The sequence below is a fragment of the Centropristis striata genome, chromosome 3, assembly GCF_030273125.1.
Source record: "Centropristis striata isolate RG_2023a ecotype Rhode Island chromosome 3, C.striata_1.0, whole genome shotgun sequence".
NCBI classification, from domain to species: Eukaryota; Metazoa; Chordata; class Actinopteri; order Perciformes; family Serranidae; genus Centropristis; species Centropristis striata.
The window spans coordinates 44115735-44139203 of NC_081519.1; the positions used below are offsets into that span (position 1 = coordinate 44115735).

General features: G+C 38.3%; 1 protein-coding gene across 1 annotated transcript in view; it reads left to right on the top strand.

Annotated features, from left to right (window-relative positions):
- The first annotated feature begins 2071 nt into the window (after positions 1–2071).
- lmcd1 (LIM and cysteine-rich domains 1) overlaps positions 2072–23469 on the top strand; it is a 21764-nt gene continuing 366 nt past the window's right edge. Inside the window, exons 1-7 of the mRNA XM_059328397.1 lie at positions 2072–2414; positions 12822–12925; positions 14663–14918; positions 17709–17858; positions 18807–19070; positions 21323–21541; positions 22988–23469. The exon at positions 22988–23469 is cut by the window's right edge and continues 366 nt beyond it. Of these exons, the coding sequence (XP_059184380.1) occupies positions 2376–2414; positions 12822–12925; positions 14663–14918; positions 17709–17858; positions 18807–19070; positions 21323–21541; positions 22988–23098 (1143 nt within the window). The 5' untranslated portion in view covers positions 2072–2375 and the 3' untranslated portion in view covers positions 23099–23469. The remainder of the gene's footprint in view (positions 2415–12821; positions 12926–14662; positions 14919–17708; positions 17859–18806; positions 19071–21322; positions 21542–22987) is intronic.

The following is a 23469-nucleotide window of genomic DNA, read 5'->3' on the forward strand; positions in this document are numbered from 1 at the left end:
GCTGCATTCTGGATGAGTTGTAGAGGTCGGATGGCTTTGGCAGGCAGACCTGCCATGAGGGAGTTGCAGTAGTCCAGGCGTGAGATGACCAGTGCCTGGACCAGGACCTGGACCTGGACCTGAGCTGCCTTCTGAGTGAGAAACGGACGGATTCTCCTGATGTTATGCAGCAAGAATCTGCAAGATCTGGTAGTGGCGGTGATGTTTGTTGAGAGGGACAGTTGGTTGTCCCAGGTGGACAGGTGTAGGCCTATCACACAATGGGGCGGAGCTCCCCTAAGAGGGGCGGAGCTCCTTTAAAAGGCCTCCGATCGGAAACAGTGCAATGCTGCAACACATACTACGTAAATAATGATATTTTGAAAAATATGCCATGCGCAAGCCACATACGAAATCTGAGGAATGCTGATGCTGATATCAACATGGCCTTTAACACTGTGTTACAAATTTACTGAGTTTAACCCACACAATGATTTTTTCCTAAACATAAACAAGTAGTTTTCTTGGCAAAACCTAAATTATTTCTGCAGTGACGGTACCTGGGTAAATTTCGTTCTCAAAAACTATGTCAACGGAAAAAAAATGTCATCATGAAAATGGTGATGTTGATGTTGATATGATGAGATGACATCAGCAAGGTGAGACTATGGTGTCCGGGTTTTGGGTTTGTTTTTAATATTGAAGCAAGTTGAGTAATTAACAGCGGTGAAAGTAGTGTTTAGATCATTAACTGAACCAAAGGAAACAACATGTTAAACTATTACTTGAATACTGTCTAAAGGCTGAGCTGTTTGCTCCTGTTTTTCTCTGCTCACCCTTTTCTTGTTGGCATTTTGTTACCAAATGTGGCCTTGCTGGTCTTTGTTTCGCCCCTTTGACTGTAGCGTCATTTTGTAAATGGTAAATGGACCTGCACTTATATATCGCTTTTCTAATCGCTTTGCGACCACTCAAAGCTCTTTACACTACAGACTACGCTCATTCATCCGTTCACACACATTCATACTGGTGGCAGAGGCTACCCTAAACGGGGCCACCTGCCACCATTGGGAATTCATTCACAAACCGATGTACGCAGCATCTGGAGCATTTTGGGGTTCAGTATCTTGCTCAAGGATACTTCGACATGTAGGCTGCGATGGTCAGGGATCGAACCACCAACCCTCCGCTCTACCAACTGAGCCACAGCCGCCCCATTTGTGTGCTGCAGGGGCAATTGAATAAAACTATTTGCTAGTGACGGCAGGCTGGCTATTTCAAAATTGCAGGTTTGTGCAGAATAGGAAACATAGAAAATAGATTCCAAGTTGTGCTGGTAACTTTAGCGAAATAAGGATTTAAGCTTGTGTGTTCTGCCTGGCTCTCTTTAGCTCTTTGACTCTATTTAAATCTATTTGGCTTTGCCTCTTAAACCCTATTGCTCCTGCCTGGCTCTGTTCAGCTCTGCCTGGATCATTTTATCCCTCTTTTAGCCGTATGTTTGGCCCAGATTGGCCCTGCTCAACTCTGTGGTCGACATAGTTCTGAGCCTCACACTGAAAAAGCTGCAGAATGAGAGGAGGAGGAGGAATCCCTGACGTTCCTATTGGCTGAGAAGTTTTCATCCGTGCTGTGACTGGCTGGCAGAGCATGAGTAGGGAATCCCTCAGGGCTCTCTCTCTGTCTTTGTCTCAGATTAAAAACACAAACAGTCCATTCAGGCCTCGCTGCTCCAGGTAGTCCTCCAGTCTGCTGAGGACCGGGACTGAATTCACAGCCATGTCTGCTTCAGAAAGCCAACAGTGCAGCTGCTGTTTTATAAAAACCATAAATCTCTGAGTACTCCCAGTCTGCTCATACATGTTCTGCAGCTGTAAAATCAGAGGTATCTGTAATATTTAGCAAAGCACAGAGAATTCACTGCCCTGCAGAGTCAGAGAGAGAAACATCAGGGAATGAGGGGCGGTGCTGTTGTACTTATCAGCTCTGTGGCGTGTTGGAGCAAAATCAGGAGGTGAAGAAACCTGCTGAGTTCATGTTGCAGAGGGTGGAGGAGGAGAGCCGGCAACAGGAGGAATTGGGAGGGAAGAGCAGAGGGAAAGAAGAGAAAAGGAAAAAGCAGCTCCTCAGTTGTCAGTGTTTTAAAAAGTGTTTAACCAACTCTGTGCAGCCAGAGTTAAAAGAAAAGAAGTGAGCTAATGTTTCTCAGAAGGACTGAGATGAAAGTCTAGACGGTTAAATTGCGGTGGGCTGAGGAGAGCCGGCGGAGCGGAGCGGCGGCAGGAGTGACTGTGGGCGGGGAGAGAGGAAGTGTGGTCGACACGAGAGGAATTTAAAGCCCCATTGTTCTTTCTGAGAGAAGAGAGGCAGAGCCCAGGAGTCAGAACCACCGACGGATGCTGGACGACATGGAAGTGAGCTCAGCCATGGAGAAGGTAGGACAGAAACATTTAGGTCTCGACAGATGGAATACTTATTCATGAATACTACAGATAAAAAAACAGGAGGTCAAGGGTCAAATAGTCTGATGTCATGTAGATTTTCTTGGGATGGAGGTCAGCAGAACTTTTGTCTTAGAGACTTTAAAGAGTTCAAGTTCAAAAGTGAAGAACTTTGTTGCCTTCTAGTACAGTATATGTATGTAGCAACATGTAGTATCATATGAATGGCAATTTTGATTTATTTCATTATTCAGTCAGCATTGTGTTCTAGTTTTTTAATTTCTTTTTTAGATGGGGGGTTTATTTTGCCATGACAAATTGATTGACATATCTGTCCCGCCAACATCATTTTCAATTTAAGCACTGCAAAAAAAGGTGTTTAGTCTAAAAACCAGATCAAACAGTAAATCTGAGGGAAATGATCTTGCTGCATGGACAGATAATTTACCTTGACAAGATTTATTAAATTAAGATTATTAAATCTAGAAATAAGCATGTTGAACACTTAAAATAATAAATGAACTGTTAAAACCGGATAAAGTAAAGCTGCCAGCAGTGATGAACTGGCCCGAGCAGAGTGACCTGATGATTATTTGGTTCTTACCAAGATAAAAAACTTTTTTTGTTTTTTTTGGGGTGTTTTTTTGTGTCTTTTTTTGGTCTTTTTATGTCTTTTTCTGGTCTTTTTGTGTCTTTTTTTGGTCATTTTGTGTCTTTTTACATCTTCTTTTGGTCACAAAATGACCAAAAAAGACATAAACAATGTACAAAAGAGATAAAGTAAAGCTGCCAGCAGTGATGAACTGGCCCGAGCAGAGTGACCTGATGATTATTTGGTCATATCAAGATAAAAAAAACAACAACTTTAGATTTAGAAGTATAAGATCATTTATCTTGTTTTAAGAGTTAATTTCTTATTTTAAGTGTTCAACATGCTTATTTCTAGATTTAACAATCTGAATTTAAGAAATCGTGTCAAGGTAAATTATCTGTCCATGCAGCAAGATCATTTCCCTCAGATTTACTGTTTGATCTGGTTTTTAGACCTTTTTTGCATTGAGGAGATTGTGTTTTTGGTTCAGCTTGTTTAGAAATTCCTTGCCAAGCACATAAACCAGATTTTTGCTTTCATCAACATATTCTCATAAATGTCTTGCACAGGAGTTTGTATGATATTCTACAAAATCAACTTCCTGGCCTGAAAATAAAAGCCAATGTTGAAGTATCTTAAACTTGTTTTCTATCTAACTCTGCAAGAGGAACCGCTGGTTACAAAAAGTCTGATTGCATGGATTGAAAAATGTTCGTTCTTCTCACTTGATTTATTACTTCAGTAAACATTCTCCTATTGAGTTTATGGTCCCAGTGACAGTATCTACTAAGCAGCCAAATTAATTAGTTGAAATTGATGAGACTACATTTGTTGGAGTTCATTTGGCCAAAGAATCTCTGCTAAAATAATAAATATATTGTCAGAGGAAAAGGAGCAAGAGTTGATGCCAAAATGTCAGTTTGAGCGATGGCGTGAAGGCAGCGCTCCAGGGATTGCTCGACCTTTCTACAGTTAAAGATATTTGGACCGGCTTGTTCTTATCTCCGGTCCAGTTCAAACAGCTGGAGATTTCTAATTCAGTCAGTAAAGGTAATCCATGACCACGAGGACCTGATCCCCCCCGCCGGGTCTGTTCTGATCCGTCCTGTTATTCATCCTCTGGTCCATCAGTCTGAGGCAGATAACCTGACGGATCAGTGTCACCTGTCCCGCCCCCTTTTTATAGCCCCGGAGCTGGAAAAACTGTCATCATCAGGATGGAAATAACCCCCAACACACACACACACACACACACACACACACACACACACACAATGGGTGTCAGGACAGTGGGGATTTATCTCTGGTACCAAAGTACAAAACAAAACTCTTTGACAAAGTTCAATAGGACGACAACTAGAGCTGCAGCAAGAACATTTGTGTCTATTATGATAATTTTGTGTCATTTTTTGGTCATTTTTGCATCTATTTTTGGTTGTTTTGAGTTGGTAATTTTTACACCTATTTTGGGTTGTTTTGTGTCTTTTTTGGTCATTTTGGTTCTTTTTTGTGTATCATTTCTGCAGCTATTTTTGTTGTTATAATAAAACCTCCTGAGCAGAAGGTTTTTAATTCATCCACAATTTTGTATGTTGTATTGTAGAGCTGCAACAATTATTCGATTAATCGAACATGAATCGATTATTAAATTAATCCTCAACTATTTTGATAATCCAATAATTGGTTTGAGCAGTTTTTTTTAAAGACAATACGTCCAAATTCTCTGATTTCAGCTTCTTCAATGTGAATATTTCTGGTTTCTTTGTTCATTTTTGACAATAAACTGAATATCTCTTTGGTTTGTGGACAAAACAAGAGATTTGAGGACGTCATCTTGTGGTTTGGGAAACACTCATTGATATTTTTATACATTTTATTGACCAAACTACTAATCCATTAATCGTTTAAATCATCAACAGATGAATCGATAATGAAAATAATCGATAGTTGCAGCCCTAACTACAACATACAATTATTATCATTGTCAATTCTGCAATTTTAAAGACAAAATGATTCATCAATGAATCAAGAGAGTAAATAGCTTAAGACAGTGAATTTACTTTCACAAAAGTCACCAAATCCTCACAAATGGCAAGCTGGCACTGTTCGATGGTTGACATTTTGTTACTTTATGTTTCTATATTTAAACAGGGAAAATGCACAAATAAAATTAGCCTTGTATAAAACATGCAATATACCAGGTTGGCCATTATATGTAATGCAGGTTCAAGGCACTTCCACATTAGGGCTGTTTCCACTACCGCCCAATACCCAGAATGAGGCGGGTCTCACTCACCGAAACACCCCTAATCTGAATACGAGCTGTCCAGAGCGGACTTTTAACAGGACTTTTTTAGTCGCTGTTGAAGAGCAGGGTCTTTTTTTTCTCCCCTGAAAAAAGCCTGGTTGCTGATTGGATAGAACGATAAGCAGGATGTGACGTAGTACTGGACGCCACAACAACACGCACCATCTGTAAAAGCCGCTGAAGCAGTGTTGCCAACTTAGCAACTTTGTTGCTATATTTAGCAAACTTTTCAGACCTCCTTAGAGACTATTTTTCAAGGAAGCGACTGGAGACAAATCCAGCGACTTTTTCTAGTGTTATTGGAATCTTTTGGAGACTCATTTTTACTCTTCTTAACGAGTCGCGGGGGCCGGAGGCTCTTCTTAACTTAAGAAGAGTAAGAACGAGTCGAAGCAGCACAGTCCTCCTGCAGCAGTCTCTCCCAGCTGCAGAGCCAGAGGGGATGTTAACCCCTTAGCGTCCAGTCTGCAAATTGCTAATAGGCTAACAGTTAGCTCTGTAGCAGGACAGTGTGTATGTGCTAACAGGCTAACAGTTAGCTCTGTAGCAGTACAGTGTGTATGTGCTGCTGCTGCTGGAGGTGTTCACTTAGCGATCTCTGTTTGTTTACAACAAGCACCAGACACTCTGTGCACAGTTAGTGATGCCGGTTAATTCACCATCACTATGTGTATGATCAGCGGAGACACTGTGTACAGTTAGCGACGGCGGCCACAGTTGCGTCTCCCGTGTTTAATCCATTGCATATGTGACGTCACGGTCGAAACTGTCACTAAGCGATTACGCGACGATGGAAAACCAAACGTCACCTCCAGAGTCTCTAAATCCTTCTGGAGCCTTTTTGTAATGGAGACACGCTGAGTGAGCGACATTAGAGAGGGCGTGGCCTGAGACTTTCCCAGCGGACACTCTTTACCCTAAAGGAAACATGGCTATTGACCCTTATGTTTCAGATCCAGAGGCTACGCCCACTTCCACAAAATACCCTGTTCTTCAATAAGAGAATACAAACACAACCATCCCCGACCCTGCTGTAAGAATATGCATTGTTTTGTCAGATTGGGAGAAAGTTTGAAAGTTGAAAATGAGTTCTGTTGGAAGCTTGTTCCGTTGTTTTATGGTCATGCAAGTAAAATATTAGTTATTTTTCCACCACCAGTATTTAGAGCAGTTTCATTTTCATTTCCAGAAAGTTTAAAATGTAGAATCCATTGAATGTCGTCCTCATCCTGATATTGTATTTGTTTACACTTTCACTAGTGACAGTAACAAGGCGTTCTCTACTGTAAAAGCTCCTTCGTGACATATTGTCTGATGTCGTTATGAATGGAAAAACAACAGGAAATATCCAGGATGCCATGCCACAAAGTTCTGGACATTAACTGCAGCAGGTCAATTTGCCTCTTTGACCTCCAGCTTCTTATCTCAGAGCGTTTCCTGCCGTTTAAGCGTCACATAGTCGACATGTTTGGAATTACTCAGCGAGGTTTCAGCTGAGTCCAACCCACCTACAACATACTCGCCTTATCTGGGTCCTAAATATAGAGCTGCCAAACGTTTTCCCTCTTTATGAAAAAATGCATTTCTAGTTTGGCTCATGTGTATCATTTGGCAGAAGCTCTTATTCACAGCGGCAAGTCACACTGTACAATTCAGTGTTTGTGGCTGAGATAAATCCATTAGACCAAGGGAAAGTTGTCAGAGGAGCAACAGAGAATAAACTAAAAAGCTTTAAATCATTTAATAGTTGACTTCTGATATTTTTAACTGCAGAAAATTCAGGACGAAATGTGTTTAGCTGCAGATAAGCGACCTCAGATAGAGCAGACAAAATATGAGGGCTTAAAAGATTACAGTGAAATTTAATAAATACGTTTAGCTGATGAGGTTAGCTTTTTATAAATGTTGGCATTCTGGTCTGCATGTTTCAGCTTGCACCAGTTGTGTTGTTACCATTTCTTCTAATTCTTAGTGCACAGCAGACAACGGTGTCACATTGTGTTACAAAAGTAGTGCGGACATAAAGGGTTCAGATTGAAAAAACACAATATTTTTTCAAACGCCCCTAATCTGAGTACGAGCCGTCCTGAGGGTCTTTTGACGGGACTTTTGACGGGACTTTTTTAGTCCCTGTAGAAGGGCAGGGCCGTTTTTCTCCCCTGTAAAAAGCCTGGTTGCTGATTGGATAGAACGCTAAGCAGGATGTGACCTAGTACTGGACGCCACAACAACACGCACCTGTGAAGTAGTGAGTAGTCACAAGCAACAATAAACATAAACCCCGTTCATAGTGTGGTCCGCAAATCCTGCTATACTGCTGGAAAGATCTGAGCAGCTCTTCTCCTGAGGGCGTTCATAGTGATCACATGAAGGCAAAGTGACATTCTGTCCTTTCATAGTGCAGTCCTGAACGAGGTACACAGTAGCAAACTGCTAACAGGCTAACAGTTAGCTCTGTAGCAGTACAGTGTGTATGTGCTAACAGGCTAACAGTTAGCTCTGTAGCAGTACAGTGTGTATGTGCTAACAGGCTAACAGTTAGCTCTGTAGCAGTACAGTGTGTATGTGCTAACAGGCTAACAGTTAGCTCTGTAGCAGTACAGTGTGTATGTGCTAACAGGCTAACAGTTAGCTCTGTAGCAGTACAGTGTGTATGTGCTAACAGGCTAACAGTTAGCTCTGTAGCAGTACAGTGTGTATGTGCTGCTGCTGCAGGAGGTGTTCACTTAGCGATCTCTGTTTGTTTACAACAAGCACCAGACACTCTGTGCACAGTTAGCGATGCCGTTAATTCACGATCAGTGGCGGACACTTTGTGTACAGTTAACAAGCCCGTTCGCTATGCACAATTAGCCATGCTGGTTTGTTTATGATCAGCTGCTGACGTTGTGCACAGTTAGCGACGGCGGCCACAGTTACGTCTCCCGTGTTTAATCTGTCGCGTATGTGATCACGGTCGAAACTGTCGCTAAGCGATCACGCGACTATCTAAAACCAAACGTCACCTCCAGAGTCTCTAAATCCCTCTGGAGGCTTTTTTGTAATGGAGACACACAGAGTGAGCGACATTAGAGAGGGCGTGGCCTGAGACATTAGAGAGGGCGTGGCCTGAGACATTAGAGAGGGCGTGGCCTGAGACATTAGAGAGGGCGTGGCCTGAGATTTCCCGGCGGACACTCCTTACCCTAAAGGAAACACGGCTATAATGTGATTTTAGTGATGTAACAGGGAGATGGGTAAGAGGTCAGTGTAGATTGTGTGAGCCCTTCAGCCCTTGTTGGTTAAAGTCTTTTTTACCTGCATCATGTCTCTCTGTGTCATGACTGAATACAGGATGAGTAACAGGTTTATTTCTTCCTTGTTTGAAGGAGCTTTTGAGTCACGTCTGCTCTCACTGTGACTCCCACCAGAGTCACAACGAGCACACAAAGTTACACAATTAAGCAAACTCATTTGACTTCATGGGGTGTGAACTGACTGTTTTTTTCCATGTGAACAACATTAAACTATGATTCTAAAATGAGTCAAAGATATAAAGCTGGTAACTTTCAACAGAGGTTCAGTGGAATGATCCTTTAAACTGGAAGGTGTCCTACACTGCAAAAAAAGCCAACTTGTATTTTTTGGCCTAAAACAGTGATTTAAGTTGGTAAAACTATAAATGATTGACATTTAGGGCAATAATGTAAGTTAGCACAACAAAGGAAGCCAGTTGTCTGCTCAAAAACAAGTTGGTGAGTTGTTGTTACTTATATCTTTAAGTTGGGGTTCACAACAAGGGACAATAGTTCTGATAACTCTTATTTCTTTGTTGTGAAATGCGGTCATTAGCGAAAGCTAGCGGCTAACTGATGCTAGCGGCTAACTGATGCTAGCGGCGTTGCTTGTTACAACTACAAGAGTAGCCATTAGCGTATCAATGCTAACTCAAAATTGTGGTCGCAACATTAGCTGACATTTCATAGCGGCGTTACAATCGTGCCAATTCAGCACATTGCAGAAGTTAGCAGAAGTAAGGATTAAAAGTTATTACAATGTAAAATTATAAGTTAGTACAACTTACAGTTGAGTTGACAAAAATCTGAATTCAGAGTTGAGCAAACTCAAAAACAAAACTTAACATATTTAGTTTAATTGTCCAACTTGAAATTTTATCGAAGTTTGTGGCATTGAATTTTTGAGTTGACCCAACTTTTCTTTTTGTTGCAGTGTGTTGTCAGTTAACTGGTGTCAGCTCAGTAACAGAATAATAAACTCTCACTCTGTCAGTCAGTGTGTTCCACTGGGACGTAATGAAGTCTCGTTCTTCTTCAGCTGTTTCTGTTGCCGCTGTCATCGCTGTGACCTTTTCATCACAGCCTCTTTAACATCACACACACTTAGACACACTCTCTCTTCACACCTCTAAACACTCATCTGTCCTCACACAGCCTGCTCTGTTTGTCCTTCTGACAGTCCCAATGAAGGGAAATCTGAAGGGATAGTTTGATATTTGGGGAGAAACACTGATTGGCTGTCTAGTTTAAAGTTGGATGAGGGGAGATGGATTCCACTCTCATGTTTGTGCACTGTAGCTTAACACAAAGACTGGAAACGGATTTTAATTAGTTACATTAAGATTAGAATACCCATCTTGGGCTTAGATTTAGAAGTGTTGGATAATTTATCTTGTTTTAAGAGTTAATTTCTTATTTGAAGCGTTTTTTTGGCCATTTTACATCTTTTTTTGGGGTAATTTTATGTCCTTTTTGGTCATTTTGGCGTCTTTTTTGTCATTTTACATCTTGTTTTGGTCATTTTATGTCTTCTTTTGGTCATTTGATGTCCTTTTTTGTCATTTTAGGTCTTTTTTTTGTCAATTTAGGTCTTATTTTTTTCGTCATTTTGTGTCTTTTTTGGCCATTTTATGTCTTTTTTTGGTCATTTAATGTATAATAATATGCCATCAGGCTATCTCATTCTAACAGAGCTACCAGACTAACTGAATTTCCCCTTGACGATAAATAAAGTAATTTATTTTAAAAACTTAAAACCAGATAAATTAAAGCTGCCAGCAGTGATGAACTGTTACCATTTTTCACAGTTATGTGGCTGATTATTTCTTGTAAGTTTCTGGTAGCTGACTGTAACTTTATGTTTATTTCACAGACATGAGGGGAGAGTCAATCGTCTCATCCAACACTGATCATTGAGACAAAAATGCTCTCAGAGCTTTGTTTGGGTTGTTTTCTCTGTTTGACTGTGTCGTCATTCTCAGAGCTCGCTCCATTAAGAAATAGTTTTCCCAAATTGGTGTGGAAGAATCTTAAGAACAGGACCCCGACTGAGTCTCTAGACTTTATCACCACTCACATCAGAGGCTGACATCACTGCACCACTGACTAATGGGAGCACACCAGCTTCAGACATCTGATAGAAGAGCAGCTGAGTCATACAGCTGCATCACAATACATCAGAAGTTTATGGAAAAGTCCATTTCCAGTAGTTCAAGTCAACCAAGGATTGAGTCATATAGATGGACACAGTAACAGAAAGAGAGAAAATGAAGAGAATTTTATGTTTTTTGGTCAATTTGTGTCTTTTTTGGTAATTTTGTGTCTTTTTTGGTCATTTTTTGTCTTTTTGTGGTCAATTTGTGTCTTTTTGCTATCATTTTGTGTCTATTTGTTGTCAATTAGTGTCTTTTTTTGGTAATTTTACGTATTTTTTTGGTCAATTTGTGTCTTTTTTGGTCATTTTGTGTCTTTTTGTGGTCAATTTGTGTCTTTTCTATCATTTTGTGTCTATTTGTTGTCAATTAGTGTCTTATTTCTTCATTGTACGTATTTTTTTGTCAATTTGTGTCTTTTTTGGTCATTTTGTGTCATATTTTTATAATTTTGTGTCTTTTTTGGTCATCTTGTGCCTTCTTTGGTCAATTTGTGTCTTTTTTTCTTTTTTTGGAGTGATGTTGATAAATGACGAGTCTCCTCTTGTGTTCAGAGTCAGATTGACTCCAACAGGATCTACAGGATCATCTCAATAAATCAGAATATGATGAAAAGTCCATTTCCAGTAGTTCAAGTCAAACAAGGATTGAGTCATATCGATGACAGACTTTTCAGAGGAAACATTTACATATTAAACAGACTTTTAAAATTAGTCTTTTGTAATATCGAAAAAAAAATTGAGACAGTGAATGTTATGTCTTCATTAAATGTAAGCCATAATCATTATAATTAGAATAAATTAAATAAATGAAGACATGAAATGTTTCATTCTGTGTGTAATGGATCTATATAATGTGTTATTTCACCTTTTTGAATTGTTTTACTGACATAAATAAACTTTTCTATCATATTCTAATTAATTGAGATGCACCTGTATATTATACTTCATCATTTCACCTGTCTCTCTGTCTGTCTGTCTCTCTGTCTCTCTGTCTGTCTGTCTGTCTGTCTGTCTCCCTGAGGAGAGACAGGCTTGTTAATACCTGCTGACAGACAGACAGACAGACAGGTGGACAGTCTGTCTGTCAGCAGGTTGTTTTATCAGAACAGTCATCAGGTTTCCTGCCAGAGGCTCTAAAACAGTCACACTTCATACCTGACTATTGTTTCCTCTCACACACACACACACACACACACACACACTGTAGATAGTAGGGCTGGGTGATATGGACCAGAAGTCATATCCCGATATATTTAGGCTGAATATCGATATACGATATATATCCTGATATTTTTATCTCAAAGTGAGAGCAAATGTTCAGTCAAAGTCACAAGTAGTTTTATAGGAAACGTTTACTTAAGTGAACGTAAATCAAAGCTCCATAAAGTGCACATTTAAATTAAAAAAATATCTTAAATAAAAATAGTCTATGAAATAAAATAGGTCAATCTTTTTCTGAAATAAATATATTATTATGAGAAAAGAATAAGGAACATTACAAACGTGAAAGAAAAGGAAAGGTGAGGACAGGAAGAGGAGTGAATAATAATAAAACCAAGTAGAAGAGTTTAAAGAGACAAAAGAGGAGAAAAGATTCAGAGATTGTGGAGTTTAAGAGGAGGAGGAGATGAAAAATGAAGAACAGAGACGAGTGATAAGACGTTGTTTGTCAGAACTGAGATGATGTCACTGGGTGGACCGATGACATCATCCATCCTGTGTGTGTGTGTGTGTGTGTGTGTGAGATCAACAACTCTCCTTCAGCTGGAGTTTTAATAATTGTTCAGTGTGTTTGTTGGGGACTATTTTCTTCAAAATAAAGTACTGTATTTGTGCGTCACATACACAGAAAATCACCAGGCTGTTTAAATGTCTAGCTTTTATGAAGTAATTATGTATTTGATTATACTTATGAAGTGATTAATTACATTGACTTGCTGTAATATTAGTTTTCAGGTTTTGTTCCTGGTCTGAAGAGTTTTCTATGCTAGTTTGAGCTGTTGTCAGTGTGACTCCTGGTTTGAATGTAGCTTCATTGTGTCTGTTGTGTGTTTGTGTCTCCTCCTGTCAGATGTCTGTGCAGCAGAGAGGAGGAGGTGCAGGAGGTGCAGGAGGAGCAGCAGTGTGTCACGTGTGTGACGGGAGCTGCTCTGGATTCCAGCCGCATTCTTGGAGGTACAACTTTCTCCCATTCACGGCTTTTTATTTTATTATTATTCATCTCTGCCTGACAATCAGAATGAAAACAGAAAGAACAGAGAGTGTCCAGACACAGGACTCATGGTTTCTCCTCTCAATAATTCTCTGCTATTTAAGGATCTTGTTAGTGGTTTTGTATATTTTTAGCCAATTGACTGAGATGAGTCAGCTGTCAAACAGGCTTAAACTTCATGGAAGAAATAAACACAAACGTTCTATAAAGGGCCATTTGAATTTGGTTGTTTTTTGCATCAAAAGTTTAATTGTTAGTTTTCAGGAATGGAAAGCCAGTAAGGGACCATATCCCACTGTTTTACTGCTGGTTGAGCAGTGTGGCACCACTATTAATACTAATGAATCCAACTCAAATGGAAAATCTACAGAAGTCTGTGGTTCTGGAGAAAGCTGCAAACAACTGGCTGTTTCCAGATAGACACGTTTTGAACAAGCACTGCTATACACTATAATAAATCATTCTGTAGTCATTTCATTTCACTTAATATATTTGATAAAATGTATTAAATATAAATGTGTCCTTGATTTTGAGGCAGTTGTTTAAGTAACTTTAATATAAAATGTTTGAGATGGAATCTACTTATTTTGATCACATTAAATATAATCTTTATGTTTATGTAATTCTAAATAAAGAGAATTTTGAATTAATCCAACACAATAGAATTAGTCTGTTTTTAATTGACAGGCACTTCCTGTTAAGTTGTTATTAACTCAACTTGTAACATAGTTAGATTTAATTAAAAATATTGCGTGCAATCTGTTGCCTCAATTTTATTGAGTTGCTATTGTTGATCTATTTTACAGTGTCGTCAATTAAATGACAAATATAATGAATGAAATCTGTTTTATTCGTCTGAATAATTAGGCAACATCTACAGTTACAGTAGTGAAAAATAAAAGCAGTTACAACCCCTTTTTTATGATACGTGCGTGCGTATCAATGATTTCTCTGAGTCAACAGCAGGTAAGACTCATCAACATCTCCATTCTCTGGTGAGAACAAAAGAAAAACACATCAAACATGTGGATCATCTGAGGCCTAGAACAACATACACATAGTTTGCTTTCCAACTGTTAATATGTTTTGTTTGTTTTGTTAATAAAAGTTTCTTTTTTTGTTTAAATTGAGACTTGTGTAACATTTGTTATCATCGTGTCATTTTTATCATGTAAATTGAGGAGAAAAGACAATATCGGCTTCAAGAATCGGCCCAAAATAATCAGCAGCACATATCAGGGATCGGTTAAGACTGATGTCAGAATAATCGGTATCAGCCTTTAAATATATATTATATTAATATATATTATATTATATATAATGATAATAATATAATATATATATATATTATATTTATAATTATTATTTTTTATTCTATTTACATTTTAGTAGTATCGCTTTCTCTGCCTAATAATGATACATAATATTTATTATCATATATTAATACTTAACTACTAGATCTATAACTGAAACACACACACACACACACACACACACACACACACACAGGGGTACCATTATTGTTGTTGTTATATATTCACTCCCTGTCTGTCCATATCACTGTATTGTATTATTGCACAATAAAAAATAAAAAAAGAACCCAATTTAGGCAATAAAACACCCAATCTAGCCATAAAATTCCCTACAAGCTGGTTCGTGATATATTTTTCTCTCCTCCTATATTTATTGACCCGGTGCAGGAAGGCGTGTGTGCGGTGCGGCTGCAGCGTGGCGGACCACGCTCCTGGAGGCGACGTGGACGACGACCAGCGGATGGGACGCCTGCTGGCTGACTCGCCCTGCTCCCACCTGACGGCCAAGGTTAAAGGAGGCGGCGGCCTTCGCTTGTACAAGAGGAACCGCATGATCGTGACCAACCCGGTGGTGTCGCGCAAAGACCCCACCTTCAACACCACCACGTACGAGTGGGCGCCGGGCGGCCTCAACCAGACGCTGGTGAGGCTCAGTGTGAACTCCAGGAGGTTGGTGGTTCGTGTGGCGCTGCAGTCAGTCTGTTGGTCTGAAACGCCTCCAAACTCACAGTTTACTCACCAGCTGCTGCTGAGATCTGAGGACACGATAAAACATTACTAAACAGTCACAAAATACATCAAGAACTCACAATTTAAGCATCTAAACCTTTACAAATGTTTAGATTGCAACCCAAACTGTTGTAAACATACATATTACTAATTATATCCATCTATAAAAGCAAGAACCGTGTGGCATTTTTCTAAATATCATTATTTACGTAGGACGTGTTGCAGCATTGCACTGTTTCCGATCGGACGCCTTTTACGTGAGCTCCGCCCCCTTTTAGGAGAGCCCCGCCCCTTTTAGGAGAGCCCCGCCCCTTTTAGTGTAGCTCCGCCCCATTGTGTGATAGGCCTCCACCTGGTCAGTAACACAGTAATTCTCTCTGGATTTCCACCCTGACTCATCTCATCTGAAGTCTATTTATCCTACCTATCTTTAGGAGTTTAAAGTGGCTACAAGGTTCCATTTAACAATAATATTCTAATAGTTTGCAGAGAATATCAATGTTCAGTGTGTATGTGCTGGATGCTGTGGTACCTTATGAACAATAAGTGTGACTAATACATACTTCCTACGGGCACTGCACGAGTCTGATAAACACGCATGTTGTAAAAAGGACCCAAAAAGACACAAATGACCATAAAAAAGTAAAAAATGACAAAAAAAATTACACAAAATTACAAAAAAATGACATATTTCCAAAAAAAGACACAAAATTACTAAAAAAAAAAAAGACACAAAATGTCCAAAAAAGACACAAAGTGACTAACAAAAGAAAGAAACATACGTCATCTGTAAACCTTTTTGGTTGATATGAAATCTATTTCATCTATCTGGTTTTATGACTTAATAAACTTATTGGGGCTGAGATGGATCAGACAAAGGAAATAAAGGCAACATTTATTGTGACCTTATTGAATCTGGACCCAACAAATACCCCATTACAAAACAACTACAACTAATAAAAAAAAAGTCAAATTTACGAGAAAAAAGGGACAAATTTAAAGAAGAAAGTGACACATTTATGAGGAAAAAGTGACAAATTTAAAGAAAAAAAGTGACAAATTTACGAGGAAAAAGTCACAAATTTAAAGAAAAAATTGACAAACAGGCAACATTTATTGTGACCTTATTGAATCTGGCACCCAACAAATACCCCATTACAAAACAACTACAACTCATAAAAACTACACTAAAACTAAGCATTTTCCAAAAAATAAAAACTAATTAAAACTAGCAAACTCACTCTAAAAATGGATTAAAACGAACTGGATTTGAAAACAAAAAATCACAAGGAAACTAAAACTAAAGCTGATGAACTAACCTTGGACAGAGGTCTCTGCTCTCTGACGAGCCTCCAGCTTTAGTTTAGTTTCTAGAGTCCTCTCTGCGTGTGGAACTGTCTCAGCCGTCTGGTTTCCATTAAAAACCAGCATGTTTCAGGTTTCACAACCTATAATCATGAGGACGACCGTGATTATTGAGCGCTGCAGTGGGAGTCAGGACGTTACTGTGGTTGGACTGATCCAACACTATCTGACTCTAGAAACCTGCAGCATGTTGCTGCTTTCATTCAACACTTTTATATTCTGCTGTGAGAAGAGTCTGCTGCTGCACTGCAAAAAACATCAAGCTTACCAAGTATTTTCTTCTTATATCCATCAATAGTATCTTAATTATCTTGTTCTGAGTATAATTTTCCTACTGACCATAGCTTTATGTGCTTATTTTAACAACATGTGTCTTTTTGTAACTAAAATGAGTGAATGACCTCTTCACAGGGATTTCAGTCTTGACTAAAGGATTAAAAAAGACACAAAATGACTAAAAAGAAGGCACAAAATGAAGAAAAAAAGACACAAAATTATCAAATAAAAGACACAAAATTACTAAAAAAGACACAAAATGACCAAAAAAAGGCACAAAATGACTAAGAAAAGACACAAAATTACCAAATAAAAGACACAAAATGGCCCAAAAAAGACACAAACAGACACAAAATGACAAAAAAAACACAAAATGATAAAAAAAAGACACAAAATGACTAAAAAAGACACAAAAAGAGGGTTAATGACCTCTTCACAGGGATTTCAGTCTTGACTAAAGGATTAAAAAAGACACAAAATGACTAAAAAGAAGGCACAAAATGAAGAAAAAAAGACACAAAATTATCAAATAAAAGACACAAAATTACTAAAAAAGACACAAAATGACCAAAAAAACGACACAAAATTACCAAAAAATACACAAAATGACAAAAAAAGACACAAAATGGCCCAAAAAAGACACAAAATGCCAAAAAAATACAGTGATTAAAAAAAAGACACAAAATGACTAAAAAAGACACAAAATTAAGAAAAAAAGACACAAAATTATCAAATAAAAGACACAAAATTACTAAAAAAGACACAAAATGACCAAAAAAACGACACAAAATTACCAAAAAATACACAAAAAGAAAAAAAAAACACACAAAATGGCCCAAAAAAGACATAAAAAGACACAAAATGACAAAGAAACACAAAGTGATTAAAAAAAAAGACACAAAATAACTAAAAAAGACACAAAAAGAGGGTGAATAACCTCTTCACAGGGCTTTCAGTCTTGTGTAAAGACTTGTGATAAATGTGAAGCTTCACATCACAACATCGGTCATGTGAACACTATGAGCTGCTGCATAAAGTAACCAGAGGTCCTGTTCCTCCTCAGGCCATGCAGTACATGGAGCTGATCCCAGAGAGTCAGCGTCCCGTCTCCGGGACCGCCGGAGCCCTGGAGCGCCGCAGGCAGCTCTTCAGCCAGCTCCCCATCTACGATCAGGACCCCATGAAGTGCCAGAGCCTGGCCACTGACCAGGAGGTACACCGTCTGTTTATTACCAACACTGTTACTTAACACATTCAGGCCTCAAACGGCTGTAAAAACTGATTTTAAAATCAGCCCCTAAAACCTGTTTTAAAGTTTTTCTGTAAATCCAACAGAAGTGTCAACTCTTCTACTAAATAATAGATTTTTCAGCCTCTGTAGCAGATAGAAATGAAATTCATAAAGTATCTGAGAGCTTATAGCTGTTATATCTGAGCTCCCTCCGCTATAGTCGTCTTCACCATGATTTATAAGTTCTGGAAAAGTCCCATGATGCATTGGGACACTCCCACATGGATTCTCTTTTTGTGTCTTTTTTTTTGTCATTTTGTGTCTTTTTTTGTCATTTTGTGTCTTTTTTTGGTGATTTTGTGTCTTATTTTAGTCATTTTGTGTCTTTTTGTGTCTTTTTTGGTGATTTTGTGTCTTTTTTTAGTCATTTTGTGTCTTTTTGTGTCTTTTTTTTGTTCATTTTGTGTTTATTTGTGTCTTCTTTTGGTCATTTTGTGTCTTTTTATAGTAATTTTGTGTCTTTTTTGGTCATTTTGTGTCTTTTTTTAGTCATTTTGTGTCTTTTTGTGTCTTTTTTTGTTCATTTTGTGTTTATTTGTGTCTTCTTTTGGTCATTTTGTGTCTTTTTTTGGTGATGATTTCAAAGTTCTGGAAAAGTCCCATGATGCATTGCGACACTCCCACGTGTATTCTGATGCATTTCATTGGCCAAGAGACCGGAAATAGGTGGAAAAAACTACAAATACTACAAAACCACGTATCCACTTTCAGCTTTAATGGTAGAATAACACAACAGGTTTTAATGGTAGAAATGAGGTGATGCTTTCCCGCCTTAAATGGGTTAAATCAGTGTTTAAGGCTGAAAAACAACATGCACATGATGGAAGAGTCTGTTGAAACGACGTTCTCTTGTTACTTCTCCTCCTGCAGATCACCTCCATGCTGCTGTTTGTGAAGAGCTACAAGCAGGAGGTGCTGGGAGTCGGGGAGGTGGCCTTACCTGGAGAGGGAGCAGCTCTGGAGGAGGCAGCCGCTCAGAGGACGGCCAAGGAGGCCAAGGAGCGCAGCAACATCAACAAGAAGGAGGCCAAGGAGCACCAGGAGCACCAGGAGCACCAGGAGCACCAGGAGCACCAGGAGCACCAGGAGCACGGATCCACCAACGGGACCGACGACCACACAAAGACTGGATATGTGAGTAAATATGATCTCTGACTGATAGGAACACTGTAAAAAGGTCTAAAACCAGATCAAACAGTAAATCTAAAGGTCTAAAACCAGATCAAACAGTAAATCTAAAGGTCTAAAACCAGATCAAACAGTAAATCTAAAGGTCTAAAACCAGATCAAACAGTAAATCTAAAGGTCTAAAACCAGATCAAACAGTAAATCTAAAGGTCTAAAACCAGATCAAACAGTAAATCTAAAGGTCTAAAACCAGATCAAACAGTAAATCTAGAGGTCTAAAACCAGATCAAACAGTAAATCTAAAAGTCTAAAACCAGATCAAACAGTAAATCTAAAGGTCTTAAAACCAGATCAAACAGTAAATCTAAAGGTCTAAAACCAGATCAAACAGTAAATCTAAAGGTCTAAAACCAGATCAAACAGTAAATCTAAAGGTCTAAAACCAGATCAAACAGTAAATCTAAAGGTCTAAAACCAGATCAAACAGTAAATCTAAAGGTCTAAAACCAGATCAAACAGTAAATCTAAAGGTCTAAAACCAGATCAAACAGTAAATCTAAAGGTCTAAAACCAGATCAAACAGTAAATCTAAAGGTCTAAAACCAGATCAAACAGTAAATCTAAAGGTCTAAAACCAGATCAAACAGTAAATCTAGAGGTCTAAAACCAGATCAAACAGTAAATCTAAAAGTCTAAAACCAGATCAAACAGTAAATCTAAAGGTCTTAAAACCAGATCAAACAGTAAATCTAAAGGTCTAAAACCAGATCAAACAGTAAATCTAAAGGTCTAAAACCAGATCAAACAGTAAATCTAAAGGTCTAAAACCAGATCAAACAGTAAATCTAAAGGTCTAAAACCAGATCAAACAGTAAATCTAAAGGTCTAAAACCAGATCAAACAGTAAATCTAAAGGTCTAAAACCAGATCAAACAGTAAATCTAAAGGTCTAAAACCAGATCAAACAGTAAATCTAAAGGTCTAAAACCAGATCAAACAGTAAATCTAAAGGTCTAAAACCAGATCAAACAGTAAATCTAAAGGTCTAAAACCAGATCAAACAGTAAATCTGAGGGAAATGATCTTGCTGCATGGACAGATAATTTACCTTGACAAGATTTATTACATTCAGATTATTAAATCTAGAAATAAGCATGTTGAACACTTAAAATAAGAAATTAACTCTTAAAACAAGATAGATGATCTAACACTTCTAAATCTAAAGTTTTTTTTATCTTGGTAAGAACCAAATGATCATCAGGTCACTCTGCTCGGGCCAGTTCATCACTGCTGGCAGCTTTACTTTATCTGGTTTTAAGAGTTAATTTATTATTTTAAGTGTTCAACATGCTTATTTCTAGATTTAATAATCTTAATTTAATAAATCTTGTCAAGGTAAATTATCTGTCCATGCAGCAAGATCATTTCCCTCAGATTTACTGTTTGATCTGGTTTTAGACCTTTAGATTTACTGTTTGATCTGGTTTTAGACCTTTAGATTTACTGTTTGATCTGGTTTTAGACCTTTAGATTTACTGTTTGATCTGGTTTTAGACCTTTAGATTTACTGTTTGATCTGGTTTTTAGACCTTTAGATTTACTGTTTGATCTGGTTTTAGACCTTTAGATTTACTGTTTGATCTGGTTTTAGACCTTTAGATTTACTGTTTGATCTGGTTTTAGACCTTTAGATTTACTGTTTGATCTGGTTTTAGACCTTTAGATTTACTGTTTGATCTGGTTTTAGACCTTTAGATTTACTGTTTGATCTGGTTTTAGACCTTTAGATTTACTGTTTGACCTGGTTTTTAAACTAAACACCTTTTTAGCAGTGAAACATCAGGAGGTGCATTTCCTTTTCAGTCCAGTCAGTAAAAGCTCTCTGTGTTTCATCTTGAGTCCTGATGTCTGTGGTTTATTTAACGCTGGTGCTGTGGAAGTGATGCGTTTTATCAACCAGTCGGAGCTGAAAGAGGCAGAAAGGATCAGAAACCGTCCAACACCAGAGACGTAGTGGAGTAGAAGTAAAGAGACACACAAAGTTAGAAAATCTTTGTTACTTCCCACTGAAACTGGATCCAGAGAAACTGTTTTTTGGACCTCTTCATGTTCCTTCTATTAGATTTCAGCCCATAAAATGTTTCTTGGCCTGATTCTCTCCCAGCAGATTGTGTAACAGTGAAAGTTCTCCCAGAATGCATCACTGCAGAGTTCCTCATTCTAACCACAGAGTGTCCCGTCCTCTCTCTGTCCTCCAGCGCTGCACCGGTTGCCACGGCGACGTTGCCAAGGAGAGTCCAGCTGTTTACGCTGAGCGTGCCGGTTACCATGGCGCCCTGTGGCATCCCACCTGCTTCGTGTGTTCAGAGTGTGGCCTGGGCCTGGTGGACCTGGTCTACTTCTGGTCCAATCAGAAGCTGTTCTGTGGACGACACTACTGCCAGGGGGCGTGGCCTCGCTGCTCCGGCTGCGACGAGGTGAGACGGCGTTACCATGGAAACAGACGGATGAGAAGATAACCTTCCTCTTTTACTTTGGCTTATCAACTGATCTTTATTTGAATCTGAACCAGTTTTATAAAACCTTTTTCACAGCAGATATTTGTATACGTCATAGTTGGCAAATCACAGTTTTAATAACAATAATGGCTGCATTCCATTTAGAGGAGGTCTTGGTTTTATACATGTTGGCTCACTGGAAAAAAGCTTCCTGGCACAATTCATAGAACCAGTTATTTGACCTGTTTCACCAGAACTTTTTCTACTGCAACAAGTCAAACTCTCTGCAGTGTATGTACACATACAGTCATGGCACAAAAGATTTTCTTCAATTTCTCATTCATTTTAATGTCTGGTTCAACTAAAGGTTCATTTGTTTGGACAAATATAATGATAACAACGAAAAATATCTGATAAGAGTTTAATTTTAGAGCTGATATCTAGACATTTAACATGGTTTTATTGATAATAACCAAACTCATGATCAATAAAACCATGTTAAATGTCTAGAAACATTTAACATGGTTTTATTGATAATAACCAAACTCATGATCAATAAAACCATGTTTAATGTCTAGAAACATTTAACAACAAAAATCTAAATCTTCAAAATCGAGGATGAACACCTTCGTACCCATGAACAACCACATACGAAATCTGAGGTCAGTCTGACTAACAGTTAGAGATATGAACTACACACACACACACACACACACACACACACACACACAGACTTAAGACACTTAAAATAAGGAATTAACTCTTAAAACCAAGATTTAAAAAAAAGTTTTTGTCTTTTTTTTTGTTTTTTTGTGTCTTTTTTTCGTGATTTTTACGTCTTTTGTGTCTTTTTTTTTGGGTGTGTTTTTGTCTTTTTTGGTCATTTTACGTATTTTTTTGTCTTTTTTTTGGTCTTTCGTGTCTTTTTTTGTCTTTTTTGGTCATTTTACGTCTTTTTGTGTCTTTTTTTGGTCTTTTGTGTCTTTTTTTGGTCTTTTGTGTCTTTTTGTGTCTTTTTTATGTCTTTTTGTGTCTTTTTTGTGTCTTTTTTTTGTCTTTTTTGTGTCTTTTTACATATTCTTTTGGTCACAAAAGGACCAAAAAAGACAAAAAATATACAAAAGAGATAAAGTAAAGCTGCCAGCAGTGATGAACTGAGCAGAGTGACCTGATGATTATTTGGTTCTTACCAAGATAAAAAAAAACTTTAGATTTAGAAGTGTTAGATCATTTATCTTGTTTTAAGAGTTAATTTCTTATTTTAAGTGTTCAAGTTAATAAATCTCATCAAGGTAAATTATCTGTCCATGCAGCGAGATCATTTCCCTCAGATTTACTGTTTTTAAACACACATTTTTATCAGTGTTTCCTCTTTCTCCTCCTCTGATGTCCCTCTCTTTGTGTTTTTTCTTGTTTTTCCTTCAGTTGATCTTCTGTCCGTCGTTCCACACGGATGAAGATGGACGGACGTGGCATCATCATCATCACTGCTGCTGGAGGTGTGGTCAGAGCCTGGACACGCCCTGCCACCACTGACACACACACACACACACACACACACAGTCAGACAGGACAGAAAACGCTTGAGGTTGCCTTGTTTTAAATAACGCATCAATAATGGTGATGAAGTAGCGCTTAAAGTCTTTAGTGGATTAAATAGTGTCTCATCATGTTGAGCTGATGGATGGATGTTTGAAGTACTGAAGCATTTAAAGCCTGCTGCTGTTTTAAGGACTTGAGGAACTGTTTAGTTGAGACTAAAGTGTTTAAAGTGCTTAAAGAAACATTTGGTTATGAGCTCTCAGAGGCTGACAGAGACGGGAAACACGTGTTTCACACACTAAGAGCAGCTGGAAGGTTAGAAACTAACCAGAACTGAGTCCAATCAGAGAGAAACACATTAGGAA